This window comes from Brachyhypopomus gauderio, chromosome 17 (assembly GCF_052324685.1).
Source record: "Brachyhypopomus gauderio isolate BG-103 chromosome 17, BGAUD_0.2, whole genome shotgun sequence".
Lineage (NCBI taxonomy): Eukaryota > Metazoa > Chordata > Actinopteri > Gymnotiformes > Hypopomidae > Brachyhypopomus > Brachyhypopomus gauderio.
In genome coordinates, this window is record NC_135227.1 from 5,534,516 (window position 1) to 5,557,326 (window position 22,811).

A 22,811-nucleotide genomic window follows, 5' to 3' on the forward strand; every position below is an offset into this window, starting at 1 on the left:
AGCAAACGTACTCGGCTTAGCACTCGTTTTGGGAGCTGGCACGGCCCGGCTTGTGGGAGCGGACCAGGCCCCACCCAGCCTGCAGCTCCAGGGTGTGTAACGTGCAGAAGCTGGCGGGCTCCCACGTAGTGTCCGCACACACACACACACACACACACGCAGTCATCTTTGTGTTGTACACCCTCATTATGATCATTATGATCGAAGAATGCGGTCATGGAAAGCAGACCAACGTTCACACACTCATGAGGTCACGAACCTGGTCACATGATGCCGGTGGTGTTCCCTGGGACCTGTGAGGAAACGCGTTCGGGCCTCAGCTCACAGTGTCCCACCAGGACACGGTTCTGGACGGTCACAGGCTGCATGAACCCTGACTAAGCCCGGAAGGACTGGGTGACCGAAGCCTCAACTACCAGAACCCGGCCCAAGCTGAAGCACCGAACCCACACAAAGAGCTCAGATGACACACATGGCTGTTTCTCTCCACCCACCCCAGGCTTTACAGCTGGACAGATAGTACTCTTATTACAAATGAGGTAAAATGAGGTATGGTGATCAGACAGTGAGGTAAGTATGGGTGTTCTGAGAGGCCATTCAAGAAGAGCTACAGGCCAAAATGTGATACTGATGAATAAAAGTGAGTATCACACAGGCCAAAATGTGATCCTAAGTAAAAGTGAGACGTACAAAGTCCACGGCATTGGACCCAAGTGCTGTTTATTTCTCACACATGGGTGAAAGAGAAGCACATGTTTCATACATGTTACAAACATGTTTATACTGTCCAACCTGCAGGTGTACATCATATTTATTACACATGGATACCTAGATGATACTTATGGAATCCATTACCGAAATGAAGTTTCTTGTTATCCTATGCTTTGAAAAACATCGATCTCTATAAGTGTAGGCTACATTTAGCAGGTTAGCTATCTTCTGTTGAATACAGTATACAGTTAATTAAAACATTAATCTTACACAATGTGATTACTTATGCAATATACTGCACACAATAACATGTTTCATATCCAATATTGGTGTTTACCAAAACAATCAATTTGAGAATTGAAGGGTGCAGAAACATGTAGATTACTTATCGACTTTGGTACTTTGGTAACTATACATGGTCCAAACGCAATCAAACATGGCCAAGGATCATATACACCACAGCCCACCGTGTTGAGGCACGTTTCTATCGACTACGCTCATCGACTTCCATCTGATGAAACACTTGTCTGAAACGTGTCGCCATTCAAGACATTTACTTCTTGTCAAAGTAGGGTATTCACGAGGCAAGCACTGAGGCGGACGCCGGAGAGTCTCGATCTTCAGATGGCACAATCATACCACGTAATCGATGTTACAGGTGGTGGATCATGACGCCTTAAAAGTAGAAATTTCTTTGACGTGTGATTATTGCCCAGTTCTGTCTCCTCATGAATGCTTCTACGCTCATGTGGATGGTCGTACCTTTCAAGTTAACAGCACGCAGAAAGACACCCATCCCATAACTTCATTCCCCAAGGAGCAACCAAACACTTGTTCAAGACCCTGATCTTTAATATGTCAAGATGCATGTGGTCAAACGGTAACGAAACAGGCTCATGCCTGAACCGACGATAGGTGGCCACGTGTACGGCCTCGTCTACGAGCCACTGGACTAACGATGCTGGTTTTCTCAATAAAGGTCATAAGGTCATTTGTAGTTTAGTGCAGTGACTATGGCCGTGTCTAAACGCGTTTCCTGAGATAAGGTCAGAGAGCTAGACGGGGTACGATGGCGCAGGACTGCGTTGCCTGTCTATTTTCACGAACAGCTCGCAACACGGGGACTTTGTTCGGGACAATAACATTTGCCTTCGTCCTAACGTGGGAAGCAGGGGTCCGTCAGCCTGCGGCTCAGACGTGGTTTCCCTCAGGCGCAGGACGGCTCTTCCCTGGGGGGCACGGGGCTGCGTGGCGGGGCGGCGCCCAGCGAGCGGAAGGCGAAGCTGGAGGGATCGTAGGAGTATCTGGGGGGGTGGCGGCTAGCGCTCAGGTTCTGTGGAGGAGAGAGAAGACGCCGTTAGCAGGCAAAATAGACGGCAATCAAAACGGGGCCAGAGCAAAGGAAACCACAGTTAATTCCAGTTATCCTGACCGATCTTCAAGATCTCCAAAGAGCATGGTCTATCCTACCTGATCTTCAAGATCTCCAAAGAGCATGGTCTATCCTACCTGATCTTCAAGATCTCCAAAGAGCATGGTCTATCCAGCCACCGATGCTGTTCTTCATTCAAGACTACATTAGCACGTTTGTACTCTTACAGGATAAACACAACAGCAACGCTGGTTTGGGGTTCTGTGCAAACATGGCCCTATGTCCTTCTTCCCGCCATGTCCTCGTTCAAGGCCTAACGATTTCTAAAATGACCAACATGTCTAGCCTTGTGCTTTCCATGTTGATATTTACTTTCTATATTTGCATATTCTTTATAAGCCCCTCCTTCCCCTTAAACTCACAACCTACCACTTACACTCCAATTAAATTACTTTTTAGGTTTGTTAGTCAGAAATTAAAAGCACGTCTGACAGAACTCTAGTCGTGAAGAGTTTTGTGGAAATCTGAATTCCCACATCTGGATTTCACATTTGCCTTGTTGAAACCGCATCATCATATCTAAAACAGATTTATCTTCAAGAAAATACTGAAAAATGTATAGTGAATTATGGATTTTTAAGGCAACTTGATTTTCATTTATTTATTAATTTATTTCATTTATTTATTCTATTACATGTATAATGCAATATGTCTACTTTATGCATATATTATTTAGGAATGACAGAATGGTAGAAGAATAAGATATATTTTGGTTGTTATTGGTCCTGTAAGGAAGTGCAATAAATTAATTTATCAAGGCTCTCGTTTTGTTTTGCTGGACTCAATGTTTGAGAACATGAACCACCCATTAACATTTAGCATTATATTTAACTACACCTAAAACCTGATCCCGCCTGATTCTGTCAGTGCCTTGTGTGGCACTGTGAATGCCTTCAGACGAGAGTACTCAGTCACTGGCCAAGGCAAACAGCTACATGAAGCAGGCAGATAAGAACAAATAAAACAACACCAAACTGCAGAAATATTAACAGAATTTAACATACTTGAAAATGTATTTGGAAACAAGTCAGCAAATGGTTAAAAATGACAATTCCATATATTAATAATTAATGCTGGAATAAGACAAAATCAAGCTCCTTCTTTCCACGGCCTGGGGACACTTTCTAAAATTAGCAACTGTAGAGCACTTCCCTTCCATACAGGAAATGGTTGTGTGTGATTCGGTGGTGACGCAGCACTTTCTCCAGATCTACTCCGTGTGGGAGTACGGGGGGTCACGTGGGCTCTGCTCTCGGGTGAGGATCTACTCCGTGTGGGAGTACGGGGGATCACGTGGGCTCTGCTCTCGGGTGAGGATCTACTCCGTGTTGGGAGTACGGGGGATCACGTGGGCTCTGCTCTCGGGTGAGGATCTACTCCGTGTGGAAGTACGGGGGATCACGTGGGCTCTGCTCTCGGGTGAGGATCTACTCCGTGTGGGAGTACGGGGGATCACGTGGGCTCTGCTCTCGGGTGAGGATCTACTCCGTGTGGGAGTACGGGGGGTCACGTGGGCTCTGCTCTCGGGTGAGGATCTACTCCGTGTGGGAGTACGGGGGGTCACGTGGGCTCTGCTCTCGGGTGAGGATCTACTCCGTGTGGGAGTACGGGGGATCACGTGGGCTCTGCTCTCGGGTGAGGATCTACTCCGTGTGGGAGTACGGGGGGTGACGTGGGCTCTGCTCTCGGGTGAGGATCTACTCCGTGTGGGAGTACGGGGGGTCACGTGGGCTCTGCTCTCGGGTGAGGATCTACTCCGTGTGGGAGTACGGGGGGTCACGTGGGCTCTGCTCTCGGGTGAGGATCTACTCCGTGTGGGAGTACGGGGGGTCACGTGGGCTCTGCTCTCGGGTGAGGATCTACTCCGTGTGGGAGTACGGGGGGTCACGTGGGCTCTGCTCTCGGGTGAGGATCTACTCCGTGTGGGAGTACGGGGGGTCACGTGGGCTCTGCTCTCGGGTGAGGATCTACTCCGTGTGGGAGTACGGGGGGTCACGTGGGCTCTGCTCTCGGGTGAGGATCTACTCCGTGTGGGAGTACGGGGGGTCACGTGGGCTCTGCTCTCGGGTGAGGATCTACTCCGTGTGGGAGTACGGGGGGTCACGTGGGCTCTGCTCTCGGGTGAGGATCTACTCCGTGTGGGAGTACGGGGGGTCACGTGGGCTCTGCTCTCGGGTGAGGATCTACTCCGTGTGGGACTACGGGGGGTGACGTGGGCTCTGCTCTCGGGTGAGGATCTACTCCGTGTGGGAGTACGGGGGGTCACGTGGGCTCTGCTCTCGGGTGAGGATCTACTCCGTGTGGGAGTACGGGGGGTCACGTGGGCTCTGCTCTCGGGTGAGGATCTACTCCGTGTGGGAGTACGGGGGGTCACGTGGGCTCTGCTCTCGGGTGAGGATCTACTCCGTGTGGGAGTACGGGGGGTCACGTGGGCTCTGCTCTCGGGTGAGGATCTACTCCGTGTGGGAGTACGGGGGGTCACGTGGGCTCTGCTCTCGGGTGAGGATCTACTCCGTGTGGGAGTACGGGGGGTGACGTGGGCTCTGCTCTCGGGTGAGGATCTACTCCGTGTGGGAGTACGGGGGGTCACGTGGGCTCTGCTCTCGGGTGAGGATCTACTCCATGTGGGAGTACGGGGGGTCACGTGGGCTCTGCTCTCGGGTGAGGATCTACTCCGTGTGGGAGTACGGGGGGTCACGTGGGCTCTGCTCTCGGGTGAGGATCTACTCCGTGTGGGAGTACGGGGGGTCACGTGGGCTCTGCTCTCGGGTGAGGATCTACTCCGTGTGGGAGTACGGGGGGTCACGTGGGCTCTGCTCTCGGGTGAGGATCTACTCCGTGTGGGAGTACGGGGGGTCACGTGGGCTCTGCTCTCGGGTGAGGATCTACTCCGTGTGGGAGTACGGTGGGTCACGTGGGCTCTGCTCTCGGGTGAGGATCTACTCCGTGTGGGAGTACGGGGGATCACGTGGGCTCTGCTCTCGGGTGAGGAGCGCAAAGATGGAGGTCTTCCCTGCACAGATGTGGTTCTCTCTCCTGTGACAGACGGCTCTGTGTTCTGTCTAACCAAACAGGCCTCCTCAATTTCACTTGTTTACTTTAGAGCGGCATGATCCGGATCCAGTTCTGGACAGGGAAACTAAACAAAAATACTGCATCTCAGATATCAAATAAATTATCAAGGTATTTATTACCATGGTACCACGTCTTCTCACCATATTCAGTTAAACCTTTGGGACCCTTCAGCCTACGCATGTATGACCTATGAATACCACCTTCAAGGGTTATTTCAAAACGGGAATCTGCAAGATTACATTAAAAGATCTGAACCTCGACATGCCCAAAATGTTGCTCTTCTGTGAGGTAGAGGTTTTTATTTGATTCAAAGCGTGGTGTTAACCCATTAAGGCAGAATAAAGATTCATGTGAATCTAATCTCCATACATGCGATTAGGTCAACAAAATCATGAAATGTCTAAGGAATTCATGCACCTTGCTGTTCTAGATACGTCCATTTACCAGCTTGCTTTTCCACTAACTGTTGTTCAGGTTACAAAGGTACTTGAGTGTGACTTTTTGGACATGGAAAGAGGGTGCAGAGGACAGTAACAGGACACAAGAGACGGAGGATACCTGGACAACACACAGTATTGCACATACCCACTTTAATAAAAAAAACTACAGACCCAACAGGTCATCATCTCAGTACTGGAAGCAATCTACTTGACTAAATGAGACTGTACACCACAAAAAGGGAGTGAGAAAGTGAACATCCATCATGTCTCCGTGTTTCTCTCTATGTCTATAGAGCACAGATCCTGCAACAGCAGGCACTCTATAAATGGAAAATGACTTCATCCTAACACACACACACACGCACACCAGAGCTCTCTCCATCACTTGTTCCTCTTCTCCCCTTTACCTTAATCGAATAAAGAGGACATTCAATCCCTCGTAGATGAAATGGAGGTTCTTGGATGTGCAGAGGAGAAAGGCTATTACACAACAATTAAGTTTTAAGCCGATTAGCGGAGAGCACCAACGGCCGTGACTTACACGGGAGACGAGAGTTCAGAGTTCAAAGAGCGTGTGGCCATGCAGGCACTCACAGAGGCCCGAGTCTCTTTCTAGAGTGCAGCTCCAGCAACACGGGGCAGGACGTTTTCTCGGCTTTCGTTCACACACAAACGCGCGTCTTTCTTATTTCTCGGTCTCCAGCAGCCTGATCCCCATCCTCTGGTGGTCACGTGTGCACCTCCATTCCTCCGCCGTGCTCGACAGGAAGGGGAGTAGGTGCCACGGCGACAGTGACGTAAGACGCCGTTCGCTACGCCCACCTCCGTCTTTCTGACCTGACGGGGGAGCTGCGGTTCTGAGAGTTGCAGGGTCAGTGGGTGTGTTCTGACTCACCCAGATCTGCATTAGTCACTAGCGCATATAACCAAAAAAAAAAAAAAACAAACAAACTTGGTGAACACTCTTCAGCGGCCATGATTCTCTGATGATGATTAAACTGCGTCCTAAAATATAAATAACGTTTCCTGTTATGTTCCACTCTGACCTGAGAACCTCGACACCGTGACGTCACATTCTTAGAAGGCAAAACACTTCAAGCTCAGCGTTAGCGGCACTGTGAAGATGCGGTTGGACTGTGTTCACTCACCCGGATCTTGATGGTTCTTGTTTTTCCACCACAGTTCTTTTTCAGGAGCATTTTCTGGAATACAAAACCAAGGGAGAATATTGACATGGAGATCCAGCCCGGCCTCCTTCCCCGGGCCGACGGTGCCGTTTCGTCCCGCACCTCACCAGCTCTGGCGGGCGGAGGTGCTCCACCTCACACCACACACCCCCTGCTCTCACTGCACTGCTACAGTTCGATATTGCAGCTAATGGGCCTTTATGCAACGGGGCGCCATGTACTGCAGAACCAGCATGTCTGAAGACCCAAAGGTGGGCAGAACCTCACATCTGCTGCACCGACACCATCTCCCTCGGACACAAAACATCATGAAAACGTCACAGAAAAGTCCTCTGGGTCCGAGATGCTGTTCATCCAACTGTCCTGGTCTGGTTTTGACATTGGTCATCAAAACTTTTCATAAAGCCCAAACGATAAGTGGACCCCCCCTGTGTGCTGCATATGAGCATGGGCATATGGCTCTGGATTAGACTGTAAGGATTACGGCAATGAAGGGGAGCTGGGCAGCCGTGTATGACCACCGCCCCAATACGGGTCAGAACCCTAAATGTGCGGCATCTGTTGCCACAGTGACACACGATCAACATCTATTACCCGTTTGTGTAAAGGTGGCGAAACACAACTAGGAAGGAAGACCAGAAAGGGCGGGAAAAAGCTTAGACAAAATGGTGGCCGAGCAGAGGAGGTAGGAGGCCCTGTGGGATTCGGTCGGCGAAGGGTTAAACCAAGAGGAGCGTCTGGCGGCCGCTTGAGCTCGGCCCATGCTGCGTTCCCTCCAACACCTCCCAGTCCACTCCAGCGAGTGCTGGTTCACTCACACACACTACCCTGCTGCCTCTCATAATCTGCCCTCGCCACACAACCCTAGACATATGGAGGCCCTCAGTACGATGCCTCTCTGAACTCCCCCCATCCCTCCCTCCCTCTCTCGCTCCCTCCCTCCCTCCCTGTGTCTCTCCCTCTCCACATTCTCCATACAGCCTGCTCTCCATTGCAAGACAACACCACTGGGCTGGCCAAGGAACTATTACAAATGGCTGTTGGCTGCATGGACAGTCTCCTTCTCTCTCAGTCATTTTTCACTCTTTCACATGCATACAGGCACACATTCACAAACACACACACACACACACACACACACACACGGATGCATACAGAATCTAGCTTGGCTCCTCGTGGAGGAAAAGGGGACTGGGAGGGGTGAACCGACATCTGTCATCCGTTCCTCTCTCTCTTGAGGTGGCTGGCACAAGGGCCTAATGTGTGTGTGTGTGTGTGTGTGTGTGTGTGTGTGTGTGTGTGTGTGTGTGTGTGTGTGTGTGTGTGTGTGTGTGTGTGTGTGTGTGTGTGTGTGTTTGTGTCAGCCCTTTCAAATCTGGCCACCCAGGAAACACAGAGTGGTGGTCGGGACCATGGTGTCTGAATACACTGCAGTATAATGAACAGCAGAGAAAATGGTGAGGTCCATGTGATGCACATATATGAACCCCAAGTCTGAAAGCTTCACTGAATTCAAAAGCAATGAAATCATCATTAATACGTCTCCATTATTAACCACCTGAGCTGCCATTTTAAACAATGATTTTTTTGCCATTTCAACAGGTAGTTCAGTTGTCAATATTAGTTTCAATAGTCAGGTCATCTCATGTAGTGTTTTCATAGAAAAGGACAGTGAAACCGTAAGAGGTTTAAGTCAGCAATTACTGACATTGCTAAGATGTCAGCAATGAAGTATTTTTGAAAACACATACTGACTGCTAGGTATAAAGTCATACTAGATTCCATTTATCAATAATTATGTTAATGCATTTAGGTAAATCATGGCATTAGTAAACAGTCATGAGAAAAACAAAATACCCTTTTTGCATTCTATGGTTTACATATCAGGACATACATAAAATCATCTGTACCTTAGCAGGTCATAATTAGGCAGATAGAACCTCAGATGAAGAAGAGATGATCTCTCAGAATGGATAAGCCTTGTGAGAAGACTGCATGAACCAACAAAACCACCTTCAACAGTAACAACCTGAAGTGATCGTTCTCTCCATGATGATCAGTCTCTCGTCATTCCTGAGGTGTTTCGGGCTACTCTTCTTCACAACGTTGCTTCAGATCGTTGAGGTTTGTGGACGTTCGTTCGTGCTCTTCTTCTCTCAGAAGGTCCTTCCACAGCCCTTCAGTTGGGTGGAGGTCTGGACAACTGGGCGGAGGTCCGGACTTTGACCTGGTCCCGGAAACACCTGGATTCTTTTCTTTTTCAGTCATTCTGTTGTAGATTTGCTGGTGCGCTTGGACGGTTTAGCGGTCAGGTAGATGGAGTCATACTGTAGAATACTTTGCTATACTGAGAACTCGATGGCTCCAAGGTGCCCAGATACTGTGACTGTAAACATCATCAAAGCATCACCCTTTCACCGTTGGACTGGAGTACTTGTGCTGAGATGCTGCTTCGGTGTTTCACCAAAGTGACACTATGAATAATGGCCTAACATCTCCACTTGGGTCCCTTGCGTCCAAAGGATGGTGTTCCAGGTACCGTTGTTCACATTCATCTCTGCAAGCCATGCTACCATGTTATTTGTAGAAAGAAGAGCTTTGATCCTGGCAACTCCTCCAAACAAGCCATACTTGATCAGTCTTTTATGAATGTGCTACCTGAGTGTGAGCTGTAGCTGGTAGCTGTAGCTCAGTCTGATGTTGGGGTGACGGGGACATCCCCTCCTGAGAATAATCCTTCTCACAGTAAAATAACTGACTTCAAATTGTTTGGAAATGGCCTTAAAACTCTTCACAGATTGGTGGGCAGAAACAGCAGCTTCTCTTATCTTCTCTCCTCTGTGGTTTTGTGTCAACACACACCTGAACGCTCCAGACCAGCAAACTGTGGTCAGCTAAATGTGCTTATATAGAGGTGGCAATACTCGTAGATCCCTACGGATTCAGTACTGGTGTACTGCACCGTCATGTGGAGGTTATACCTAATTTTCAAACCTGCTAAGGACGAGATCATTTTTAGCATGAATGCAATAGAAACATAGAATTCAAAAAGGGTTTACTTCGTCTTTCACGCGACCGTACCTGCAGGTCAGGTAAACCACACCTTTGACACACCATCAGTGTTTACGCATACTCCGTAACACGATCCCCTAACCGGGCCTAAGAAACGTGGGTCCTAACCTGCTGCATCTTCTCCAGGTCCAGGCTGGGCCGGCCCTGCTCTCCCGCCGACGCTGGCCGGTGCCTCCAGTAGGGCATGGCGGGCTGCTCGAAGTGACTAAGGATTATGGGCCGCGAGGCGAGGCGGGCGGCGCCGGTGGGCGGGGCCTTGAGGCCCCGGGGCGGGGAGGAGCTGAAGAGCAAGGGGCCGGGCGAGGAGGCGCGCAGGCGGGCGGTGGGCGTCTCGCACAGGTCCTTCACCTCCTCGTCGCTGGAGGCGCTGCTCAGGTCGGCGTGCCGGGCCCACTTGCGGCCGGCGTCGGGCCCGGCGGCTCCGGCGATGCGCTCCAGCTCCTCCTCGGAGCTGTGGCGGTCCAGCGGGGGCTCCAGGAGCAGACGCAGGTGCCTCAGGTGGGCCGGCGAGAGCAGAGCCTGGTTGTGCTGCTGGCTGGTGGCCAGGGGAGTCAGGACGCAGTTCCTCCTGCGCTCTGCGGGACGGCAGGCGGGGTCAGTTTACAGCTCTCTCAGCTCCCGGTTACTTTTGACAATGGGCTGATGTAATGCTGTATTGATTGCGCTCACACAAAGTCTAGAATTACAGCTCAGGTCAAAGTAAGGTTAATTCTTAATAAGTCTGGAGGCCACACGTTTCGGCGAACCCGTGTAGCCGCACGGTATTGAGGCGGGACTATGAGAAAAGGGAACTTTGAGAAGAACAGACAAAACAATTTATGGCTGTGATTAAGAAGTAATAAAACGCAAGTGCGCACACGTACCTCTGTCGATCTGGGCCAGCTCCTGGTTTTCTTCCTCGGAGTAATCACTCTCCCCTCCTTCCTCGCTGCCGTGGTAGGAAATCTGTGTTGGGAAAGTGGTGCACAGTTTACACGCGGCTGGCCCGTCCCGAGTCATGATGAAGTGGACCCCACATGCAGGGGCAGGTGGACAAACAGTCACCCCTCCTACAGCACACACACACACAGATTCACACAGGCCCTGCCTCACATCTGTTTTCCGACGGCAGCTCCGACACCAACATCACACTTCAGCCCATCAGGAAATGATCCGTCAGATGGTTTTTTCATTTACTCTTTGAGACAGAAGAAACAAAGTTGGAACGGGACGCAGAGCGAAGGGCTCAGAGACGAAGGAGCACGCACGACTCCGACGGCACTTTAACACGCACGGCCAGAGTGTGACAACAGTGTACACTGACATCTGACAGGGATCAAAAGAGGTCAAAGCAAGGCCCTGACAGCGAACGGCAGTTTCAAAAAGCTGAAATGTATTAAGGTTCTACTGAAAATAAGGACAGTGGCTCCCGGTAGTTGGAGAGCTGTAAGAGCCAGGCCGGTATGGGGAGCTACGCTCGGCTGCATTCTCTCACCGTGTGTTTGTGTCTGCTCATTCTCACAGCCAAAACAGTTCCTTTAAGAGCAAAACCCCTTAGAGAAAGATGGAACACGACAGAAAAACAGACACAAAGGCAGAGAGAGAGAGAGAGAGAGAGAGAGAGAGAGAGAGAGAGAGAGAGCGCAAAAAGGAGGGGGAGAAAAGAGCTCTACTCTAAAGAGTTAAGTAACCCAGTGCACAGTAATTACCTTTCCTCAGCCAGGCCAACCAGCTGCCATCTGTTCTCAAGTACACGCACGCACACACGGTTGCACACACACGCTCTCTCTCCCTCACACACACACACACACACACACACACACACACACACACACACACACACACACACACACACACACACACACACACACACACACACACACACCTCTCTTCAACCTCTCGTTGAGCAAACAACCAGTGAGAATGTGGGAAAGAAAGGGAAGGAGACACAGAAAGACCCAGAGAGAAGGAGAGAGAGAGAGAGAGAGAGAGAGGGAGAAGGAGTAGGAGAGGGTGCATGAATAAAAGAACGGGCCCTTCTTTCTGGGTTGGGGAGAATAAGCAAAAATACACTTCAACTCCGGAGCCCCGAGAGAGGACGTCCACCCCGGGTGAAACAGTCGGCCATTTTCGGCCACAGAAACCACTCCTCACCTCCGCCGGGAAGAGGAGTAAAAGTGCGACTACGTGCAACATGTACAATATGTATGTCAACTCCAGCCACTCCAGGTCAGAGCCGAATCTTTCGGCATGTAACGTATAAACACGAGGGCACGTGAGGACACAGAATTCCTGTTCACCCCTCACTGAAACCCTGAGGAGCATTAGCAGGTTCTGATGGCTGAAATCACCCCCTATGCAGATCAGCAGGTCCTCCGAATATCTCTGCTCCCCGGCCGACGTGAAACTCCCAACGATGAGCAAGAAGTTTCAGGTCGCTTCTCTAATGGAGGTCCTGGAGCCTATGCAGAACAGCTCGACGTGACTGAAAACACCTCAGCACACACTGGAGAAGAACCGGTGGTCCAACACTGGATGAAGCTGGTGCTGTCGGATGATCACCACATTCGCTTCAGACTTCACATTTCCTGAGCTCACTCAAAAAAGGAAAAAATATGTCTGGATTCTAAGACATTTTGTCCAGGTGTAAAACGACATGCCCTATAATTCAGGTTAACAATGAAACCTTAACACACACACACACACACACACACACACACACACACACACACACACACACACACACACACACACACACAATGCAGTAACCACCAAATACTCTGGCACCACAGGGGCCTGTTTCCCAGGGAACGGTCCCCAGATGGGAGGACAATAGTGTCGGAGCGTGTGTGTATGTGTGTGTGTGTGTGTGTGTGTATGTGTGTGTGTGTGTTAACACATACTCCTCATGGACCAGCAAATGTGTGGTAACCAATCAAGACGGCCATCTACTCTGAGACACCCAAATTCCACATGCATGCCTGGCGTAGCACCTGCTGTTGGGTTTCCTGGAGCTGGACCTAGACACGGAGGTCTGGGCATGCAGTGCGTCTCCGCAGTCCAGGCTTTAAATCCTCCATGATGTAGTCACATCTTCCTCTAGGTCAAATTCATCTTTCTAGCAACACTGTTTCTGTTACAGGAGTGTTTTACAGGGTATCAATGAACGCATACAAAAAAACGTCTCAGCATACATGGCATATTTGCATACCATTTTAAATACTTAGTAATGAGACTCAGATGAACCTCACTTCATACTTCCTTATTTAGTTTTACACCACCCACTTGAAGCAGTTTTTTTTTTTTTAACATTCGCGTTTCTTGCTATGCTGCAGCTGAAGCAATCTCAGAGTGTAGCTGATCCAATACTTCTGTTTGTAATACAAGCATCTCAATTATATTTCCCTTCTGTTGTCAAAAAAGCCCAAACCTGTGGGGAACTGGGATAAACCGACAGCGCAGTCCTGCGTCATAGAGGTGGTGGCACGAGAGAACCTGAGTGATCACGGTATCGATTTCCTGCCCACGTTTCAGTGCCCGAGTCTGGAGGAAGCCTGTAGCTCTGTGGAGGATCTTAGGGGTGTAAGATTTCCTAGAGTGAAGAACGCACTGCACAAGGTCAGTGTGTGTGTGTGTGTGTGTGTGTGCGTCTAGCAAAATGAAGGCAGCTTCCTGAAGTGCCAGTTGAGCAGACGTTGACCCATACGCCTAAGAACCAGTAAGTCTTGCATGAGTAAGACAGATTAGTCTCATACTGACATGGACCTGCATAATCAGGTGTACTGACACGCCAGGCTCATCATATAAAACCTCTTTAAACATCCGTTTACCTATATTCTGATACCACTGGCTATGGGTCTCTGACCAGCAGACCGGAGACAATAACTCTGGCCGTTAAGAGATCGTGACCATCTAACTGAAACCTGGAGTGAAGTGCCTCACCAGGACTGCAAAGGTACACTAGGGTGCAATGGCTGATATGTTTGAGAGCTTTATCACCCTCATCTAACTTCACTCTCATCCTTTATATCTAATATCACTCTCACCCTTAAGAGTGCTCGGTCATACACAGCCCCAGGCATCACTGAACAAACAGGCATTTCCTCGAACTTTAAAACTAACAACCAGACGAAAACATCACAAGGGAGCCAAAGCAAGCAGGACGTCTCCTGGTAGATGGGGCGTTAGAAGCTCCACTACTAGGAGGTTACAATCATGATTGACTGTTTGGTTAATCTTCACAGGTCCTATTTGCATGGGCAGTACAGCAGTCAGTATAATTTGCCTACTTGTTCTGAAAACATGATGAACTAGTCTACCACCTGCCTCTGCCCCCCCCCCCTCCCCGTCGAAACATCTCTGCTATGAAGCGTGCCAGATTGGAGATAACACATCTACAAGATTAACACACTCATTTCACAACTTCCATGTGTGAGAATAGTATATCGATTACATTTGGAGATGCATGAAGTCAAAGAGTGAATGTTGGTAGTATTATGCAACTTACACGATGACGACCACAAATGTGAAACTACTGAGATGAAACTGCTGAAGGTAATCCATGTAGTGAAGACCCATCCTACATCACTGACCCGGGTTCTAGTTCTAGCTGGGCTCAGGTCAGGGTTTCCAAATACACACTAAGGCACGTTGGAATTGACCAGCAGTGCATGTGTGATGTAGTGGGTTGGCTTTGTGCTCACAGCAGTGTGCTGAAGCGGGCCAGACGAGGTGAAGCGGGCCAGACGGGGTGAAGCGGGCCGGACGGGGCGAGGGGGGCCTGACGGGGCGAGGGGGGCCAGACGGGGTGAGGGGGGCCAGACGGGGTGAGGGGGACTAGACGAGGCGAAGCGGGCCAGACGAGGCGAAGCGGGCCAGACGAGGCGAAGCGGGCCAGATGAGGCGAAGCGGGCTAGATGAAGTGCTCCGCACTGTGTTCAAGCTCAATGTCTTAAATTAAATATGGGCAGACTTACTCCACACTAGAGGATGGGTATGATAATACACCCATAAAGTATAAACAAATGATGACATTTAAGGTGATGTCAAAAGGTGATGTCTATATACTGATTTGAAAAGAATTGTTTTTGTTCTCGAGATCCTCTTAAGCACCTTAAGAATACAGACCAGACATCATCTAAGATTTACATATATCAACAGTCTATGCAAACAAATGACATTATATAGAACATCATCTATATAATGTAAGTGCAAATGGTAAATAATATAAGATTGTGGATATTTTACCCTCTCTGGCATGCTTTCCAGTAAGATAGTAACCCACAGAACCTCCCTTGTGTGTATGCGAGTGAGCGAGTGTGTGTGTGTAATAGAGCCCAGTTGTTTGGGTGTGGGGTGTGTAGGAAGCAGTTACACTACTGATGATGGATTTTCAGAGTGGTTCATCTCATCAGAAAGGGTTGTAGATTTCGGGCCAGCTGTGATGGATTAAAGACTATGAGACCGTGAGGAGGGGGAGTGTGGGACTGTGGTGCGTGTATGAGCGTATATGTCCGTGATATCGGCTTGGTCCACACGGGGACTTACTGATGTGATGATGGTCAAGGGTCAGTCTTGTGTGGCAATTCTTCACCTTACTGACACTGATACTCAAACACACATCCAACAGAAGCCCAAACTACACGCATGCACACACACACACACACACACACACAACAGAAGAAGTGGTTCTTGGGTTCAGTAGTACCGATTAGTGCATTGCACTGTAAAGAAACATGTTCTAGCTAAGCCATCTGCTAAACAGTTTGGCTTGGAAGGCGTCTCTACCATCGTGACCAACGTGTGTGCATGTGTCAAGGAGAGTGCATGTGTGTGGCCATAGCAACAAGGAACTCTGCCTCTTGAGTACATTTTACAAGAGAATACACCCACACACACACACACACAAACAGACAAACCTTTACATACTATTTGAGTTTCAGAGGGTAATAAATTTGTAAAGTAAACATGTAACTGGCCCGGTAGAGCAGGTGGAGCGTGGTGTTGGTAACACCAGGGTCATGGGTTCAGTACCCAGGGAGTGTGTGTATGGTCATGCTGATAAACATGCAATGTGCTCTGGATAAGAGCAAACAGCTGTAAGTGTAAACATGGTTTCAGGTCTGCTTCCACACCCTTAACCCTGCAGTCTTTCACTTTCCCTCTAAAACCCACATGCATGAGTAAATGTTTGAAAGACAGTGACGCTGGCCTTTTAGCCTATACCTGCTTGCACAACACCGTGTGATCCATGACTCACATCAACACTCAGACATGAAGGAGAGGAATCATGACCTCCCCTCACACACCGGACTAGGAGGTTTAGGGAGGTCTAGGAGGTCTAGGGAGGTCTAGGAGGTGCAGGAGGTGTAGAGAGGTCTATGAGATGTAGGGAGGTATAGGGAGATCTATGAGGTGTAGGGAGGTCTAGGAGGTGTAGGGAGGTGTAGGATGTGTAGGAGGTGTATGGAGGTCTAGGAGGTGTATGGAGGTCTAGGAGGTGTAGAGAGGTGTAGGAGGTGTAGAGAGGTGTAGGGAGGTCTAGGAGGTGTAGGGAGGTGTAGGGAGGTCTATGAGGTGTAGGGAGGTCTAGGAGGTGTAGGGAGGTGTAGGGAGGTCTATGAGGTGTAGGGAGGTGTAGGGAGGTGTAGGGAGGTCTAGGAGGTGTAGAGAGGTGTAGAGAGGTGTAGGGAGGTCTATGAGGTGTAGGGAGGTGTAGGAGGTGTAGGGAGGTGTAGGGAGGTCTAGGAGGTGTAGAGAGGTGTAGGGAGGTGTAGGGAGGTCTATGAGGTGTAGGGAGGTGTAGGAGGTGTAGGGAGGTGTAGGGAGGTCTAGGAGGTGTAGGGACGGGGTGACCAGTGTCCTGCTGCAGGACAGCCTCACTCCCAGGCCCGGTCCACCAAAACACATGAACCTGAATATGTTGCTGGAACTATAGTAATAGCAACATATTCAGTTCTATACATTCGTAAAGACACTTAGGGACGACACTGAACTCTTAGGATAGTAAGAACAAGAAGGGGCTTAATAAATGAACCTAATGTGCTAATAATAAACACCTTTCTCCTTTAAAGTGTAACCAGCCTGAATTTGCCTCTGGCACCATTCATGAACTATGTGTGAATTACAGTAGGCCTACCATAATCATTACCAGTCTACACTAGGCATGTTTCTACAATAGCACAGATTATCAAAGTGCGGTTAGTGAAAAGCCTGGACAAGCTCTACACCCAGAATAAAATACGGTTATGAGGGGTGGTCTATAAATATGGGGCGGTCTGTAAACGTGGGATGGTCTATAAACATGGGATGATCTATAAACATGGGGCGGTCTATAAACAAAATGGTCTATAAACACGGGGGCGGTCTATGAATATGGGCAGTCTATAAATATGGGGCAGTCTATAAACAGGACCGTGCCCAGTTGGTCTATAATCAAGGGAGTGAGAGTAGAAACCCTTGCAGAAGGACATCACAAATCACTGCACCCCAGGCAGCACATGCACACGTATCAAGTTTCAGTACCGTTCTAAGCTGAAAATGGATTTCCCATATTCATGCTACTAAAATTATTTCTGACGTACTACGAAATTATTTTCGTGCTGTTGAATTGACAGCGGTAAGAAAATCGTCAAACCGAATGAGGGGATGTACAGGAAATACGAGGATGACGAGAGAAATGAGCCGAGATGAACCAGCACAAGAATGAGTAGACCACAGGAAGCAGCAGCCGGCCGAGTGTGCTGCCCTGAGCCCGGGACGACGCCTCACACGATACACATCTGGCTGCATGATGTACCAGACCATACAGTCATACGGTCTGCACACAGTCTGCCTGAGTTTGCTGGGGCACTTAATGCTTCATGGTGAGGAGTAAAGTGTGTGGTTGTCCTGATCAGTCTTACCAATTCCAAATACACCCGTGAAGGAACCTAAAATTGGAGCTGGCTTTGGCTTAAGGAGAACGTGAAGCACTGATCACTAAAATCTCATGGAGAACTCGTCTTCCTCTAAACTCACAACATCCAACTCTTCTTGGGAACTGCAGGCCCAGTTTAATATAATTCTGCTTCTCGTTTCGTTTGCTACGCCCTGCAGGACGTGGTGTTGGCCCACGGGTTTGTTCTGAATGAAAGAGGCAGCGTCCAGCAGGCCTGCTCCAATCAGCGCAGAACCCTGGACCACCACAGGCTCTCTCCACCAGTGTCCAGCCCAAAACCAGCCCTCTTAGTACACGTACACCAGAGCCACAACATGGGGGTTTTGCCACTGACGAAAAGGTTTCTTTGCTGTTGCATATGGGTATTTTTTATATTTTCTGAACGCACTTTTAGATTAAGTCCGTGGACAACATGCAGATGATACTTGGCTGGAATTTCCTGTGTTTTTCCGCTTGGCTCATGTAAAAGCAAACACTTCATAAACGGCTTGTGGCGTGCCAGTGGGATTTAAGTCCATGATTCACAGCACAATGAACGCACTCATTTTGAGTGTGAAGCACTGCCAATTATTCACAAGCTTCATGACACTTTAACCAAAGCCTTCCCAGCAACTTCTAATGTACTGTCCACCGATGTGACCGACATTTTCATTATACGGTTTATTTGAACTCCATGGAAAGTCTATGTTTTTAATCTCTCTAAGATTTAACTAATAATACAATAAGCAGACATTTTCTTCTTGGCAAAGAATAAAAAATGAAATGCACAGCATGGGTTAAACTTTGACCCTTTGACAGGTCAACCCTCGGACAAGCCGAGAGTGTCACTGCCATCTTGCAGTGAGCACAGAGGCATAGACCCATTAAAAATTGTTTTCCTGGTAAAGGCATCAGTACACTGACCCACTCAAACACAGGAAGGTACACTATAAACACTGGGCTGAGCCCACACAAACACAACACGCCTTAGGGCCATATGGCAGAGAGAGAGAGAGGCTGAGAGAGAGAGAGAGAGAAAGAAAGAGAGAGAGTGTGTGTATGCACAGGGGTGAGTAAAAATAAGTATGTATTTATAATTAATTCTTGTCTGTATGTTTCATTTCCATTCCTCCACCTTTTCCAGAGTCAGGAGCTCCCTGTTTGAAGCGTTGGCCCTCGAGGAAAGGTTGGCATGGGTGTGCGTAACAGTTCACGTGTTACGTGCACGCACCCTGTAGATTATGAATACAACACAGCTGTAGAGGATTTCATTCGTGTCCACTGGACCATATCTGATACATACATATACACATGCACACATACACACCCCGATGTGTAGCCTAGGTCAGCATTATTCCAACAGCACTAAAGCCATTCCTGACATTAGCCTGGACTCCAATTAACATAATTGTATTTGCTAGTGCAACCCAAGGGGTCAAACTTGAAGGAGGGCATGTGTTCACTGCCTTTAGGGAAGAGCAGCCATGATACAACCTCTCCCTCTGAACCATTTCGAACATACAGTGCATCAACAATGAGGGTCATCCCAAAGCAAGCAAGCGTGAATGACACGACAGGCTTATTACAATCATGTAAAGGATTTTGCATGCTAATACTGATTAGCTTCCTGCGTTATGAATAACACAATTACCAAAGTCTGTTAGACTAAGAAGAACACGATTGTCTGAGTGGTCTACATATCAAGTGAGATTTGTTCACTTCTATATCATTACAGCTCAAACTGGTCTAGACCGGATGTCTAAATCCTGTCCTGGAAGGCCAAAAGTTTAGTATTGTCCCTGGTTTAACATTCATCAGCAAATAGACATCCCCCCTGGGTTTATTTTTATAAGTGTGTAGTTCTGTGTCCCAGGACGACCTGAGCATTATCTAGAAAGGGCACATTCTAAGAAATCTTCTTAAAATGGTCTGTATTTTATATAAGTTATAGCAAAGACATAAATAAATCAGCTTAGATTTGCTTCGCGTCATCATCAGCATAAAAGAAGGTGTGAAGTCTGTGGAGTACCTGCCACTATGTTCACCAACCGCGTACCAAAGAGCTTCGAGACAGCGTAAACACACGTTAGGGCCCATCTCACATTTAAACATAAAAGCAAGAAGGTCCAATGTCATCTCCCAGGTGTATATGCTTTACACACAGTGTAGAAACAGCACTAAATCAAAGTCCTAATCAAGTTCAGAACTTCCTTTCTCGGAAGATGAAACATGGTAATGTTAAACCGGGCTACAGTGTAAGGACAACAAGACAAAACTCTGTCTGTCCGGCCAAACCTGTGGGCTGCACTGCAGATCACACACGGGCCTTTGTAAACAGCTCCAAACCGAGTCTTCATGTGTGAAGAGGACACAGCATCTGATTATTAAGCACAAACGGTATGACAAAACAACGAACCTTTTCATGTCCCCACCTCCCTCCCTGACTAGAGTCATTATTTATACATTCAAACATTTCCAAAGCAAACTAGTTCTTTAAAATTGTGATCCTCATCTGCGATCTTGATCAGTGTGACTGCTCGTGCACTGCGTGCGCCTCTGTGCAGGAAAGAGCGCAGAGTAGAGCAGAAACCGACATGAAACCAGGTGTCGCATACAAACGTTGTGGTAACGTTGTGGTAACGTTGTGGTAACGTTGTGCTAACTTCGGATGGGGATGCCACCAAAAAACAACTTACTTTGCAAAAAAAAAAAACAATGTCTAGTTTATTTTTTTGTGGTTCACAGCCAAATAGATGTGGCTCAAACCCCAAATGTGAAGAGTAATTATTTCCCCTGTGCACCCTGTGGACAAAACCCTCTCAGGCAAAACTGTAACAGTTGAAGTTTCTTGCCCACACAATGTCACCGAGAGTACGAGGGGGTTCTGCAGGGCCCAGCGGGGTTCACGGGATCCTCCTGACATCTTTCATCATGATGGCACAGTAACGAATCAACTGTTCACGGCAGCCAGCATTGAAGTGGCTGTGTGCATTCAGACTCACACAAAGAGGGATCTACCCAAGAACACAAACGGCCTGCAGATGCAAAGGAACTTCAACGGCCCGTCAGCTGTGTGGCCAGGATGGAAAGTGGCAGAGCTCGGTCTGCTAGCCAGCAGGTCCAATACTTCAAAACATATTCATGTCTGCCATGTTTTCAATATACAAACACAACCACAGCTCCCTTCTGGGGAAAAGCCAGGGAGAAGGACTCGGAAACAGAGTGGCCGTTTAGTTTTCCAAGAGAACAAAATAACCCTGGAGGTTTGATGAATATATTGGCATTTGCATGGTGTTCCTCAATCTGTAATCTCCTGAGATTGAGGCAATACGAGTCAACATCATACAACTTCACAGTTAAAGTCCAGGCACTCACAAGAACAAAACCTTGAGTTAATACTCCACACAAAAGTGACACATATAACTTTGACATGAAGGAGTCTGAAAAGTAGGCCTACTTGTTGAAACCCAAGAAAAAACAGCCTCACCAAACAACTTGAGTGCTTTTGTGAAATGCTCATGTGAACATTCAAGACTACAACTATTTATAACACACAGAACTCATCTTCATTATCCTGTATAGTCTCGGACACCAGGGAGGATTAAACTGGAGGATCTGTACAAAACGTGGAGGTTTTAACGTTACTTACCTTCAGCTGAAAGGGCTGAATTTCATTGAGAGAATGTCTCCTGAGCTTTTTAGTCAAGGTCTTCAACATCATGACGAGTCTCTTGTTTTTCGTTGTGTTCAAAACTATCTGTACACATTCGTGTCCAGTCTGGCAGATCTAGTTGGAGTGTTTAGTCAGAACTTCACCACCTTCAGTGGTTCCTCTCAATGTTTCCAGCAGAACCCGCCACTACCGCTGCGAGCGTCAGGAACCGCCGTTGGAGAACATCTAGAAGCATGAAGAAGCGCAGCAGCTGAAACGAGCCCAAACTCCTCGTTACTTCACAAATGCACCAGACTCCATCCAACTTAGTTGGAGATACCAGCCCGACCTGGTCCCTTCACTGCGGCTGCGTCTCCTTTACTAAACGGCAAACTAATAATGTTTATTATTATTATTATTCCGCTATTCCCCACCGCACTCAGTCAAACGCACCACACACTCACTCACACTCACACTCACTCACTCACTCACTCACGCTTACACACGCACGCCTGCGCGCACGCGGACACGATACACATCCCCTACTACTTTATGCAGCTCTGCCAAAGCTGCTTCGCTATTGGCTACTCGGGCGAGTGACGTCATTCCGTCAAAAAAGGGGAGGGGCTTCATGACTTCTTAAAGGGGAAATTCTAATGCAAATTAGGAAGTTCAGTCAAATGACATAGTCTAGTTTATTATTAATAATAGTACTGCTGCGTACAAATACCACTGAATCCGACAGATAGCGAAAAAGAGAGTGTCCTTAAGTAGATTGCAGTTAAAACGCATTAAAATCCCTTATCGAATGATATTCAGTAGAACTATTAACATTAAGAGAGAGCACAGATAGTGTGAGAGCTGTTACAGTTGTTTTTACAAGCAAGAACGTCTTTATTCTTGTCACATTTCTCCAAACAATGTGTTTTTGTTTCTCTACTAAAGAAAGTATTGAGTCAACCACGCACATGTTCACTGACGAGATATTTACTGACAAGAGATGTTCTCACGCACAGTGGTAAATACTTACAAATTACAATATATACACAATATACATTACGTGTGGGGGGGTGGAACTAACCAGATACTTTGATTTTTTTGTGTGATTACATTTTGTGTGATGACTACAAGTTCAGAAATCCAGATATTTATAGAGACCTGCTTTTAAAGTAAGCCTTCATACTTGACCATAGAACAATTTTTAATGGGTTTATGCCTCTGACTGGGACAAGACTGCTGAATTCCTAAATTGTTTTTATGATACCTCGTGAATTCCTCTGACCAACAATCTTGTCCAAGCACTACATTGTAGAATTTGAAATCGACAGAGAAAAAATGTGTAACG

General features: G+C 48.0%; 1 protein-coding gene across 1 annotated transcript; it reads right to left on the reverse strand.

Annotated features, from left to right (window-relative positions):
• Window positions 1-702: 702 nt before the first annotated feature.
• On the reverse strand, window positions 703-21,997 carry LOC143481252 (uncharacterized). The gene is made up of 5 exons (XM_076979211.1): window positions 21,464-21,997; window positions 10,781-10,862; window positions 10,026-10,492; window positions 6,807-6,860; window positions 703-2,044 (listed from the first exon to the last, which is right to left on the reverse strand). Exons 1-5 carry the CDS (start codon window positions 21,533-21,535, stop codon window positions 1,919-1,921), a joined length of 801 nt encoding a protein of 266 aa, XP_076835326.1. The 5' UTR covers window positions 21,536-21,997; the 3' UTR covers window positions 703-1,918.
• Between the last annotated feature and the right edge of the window lie 814 nt (window positions 21,998-22,811).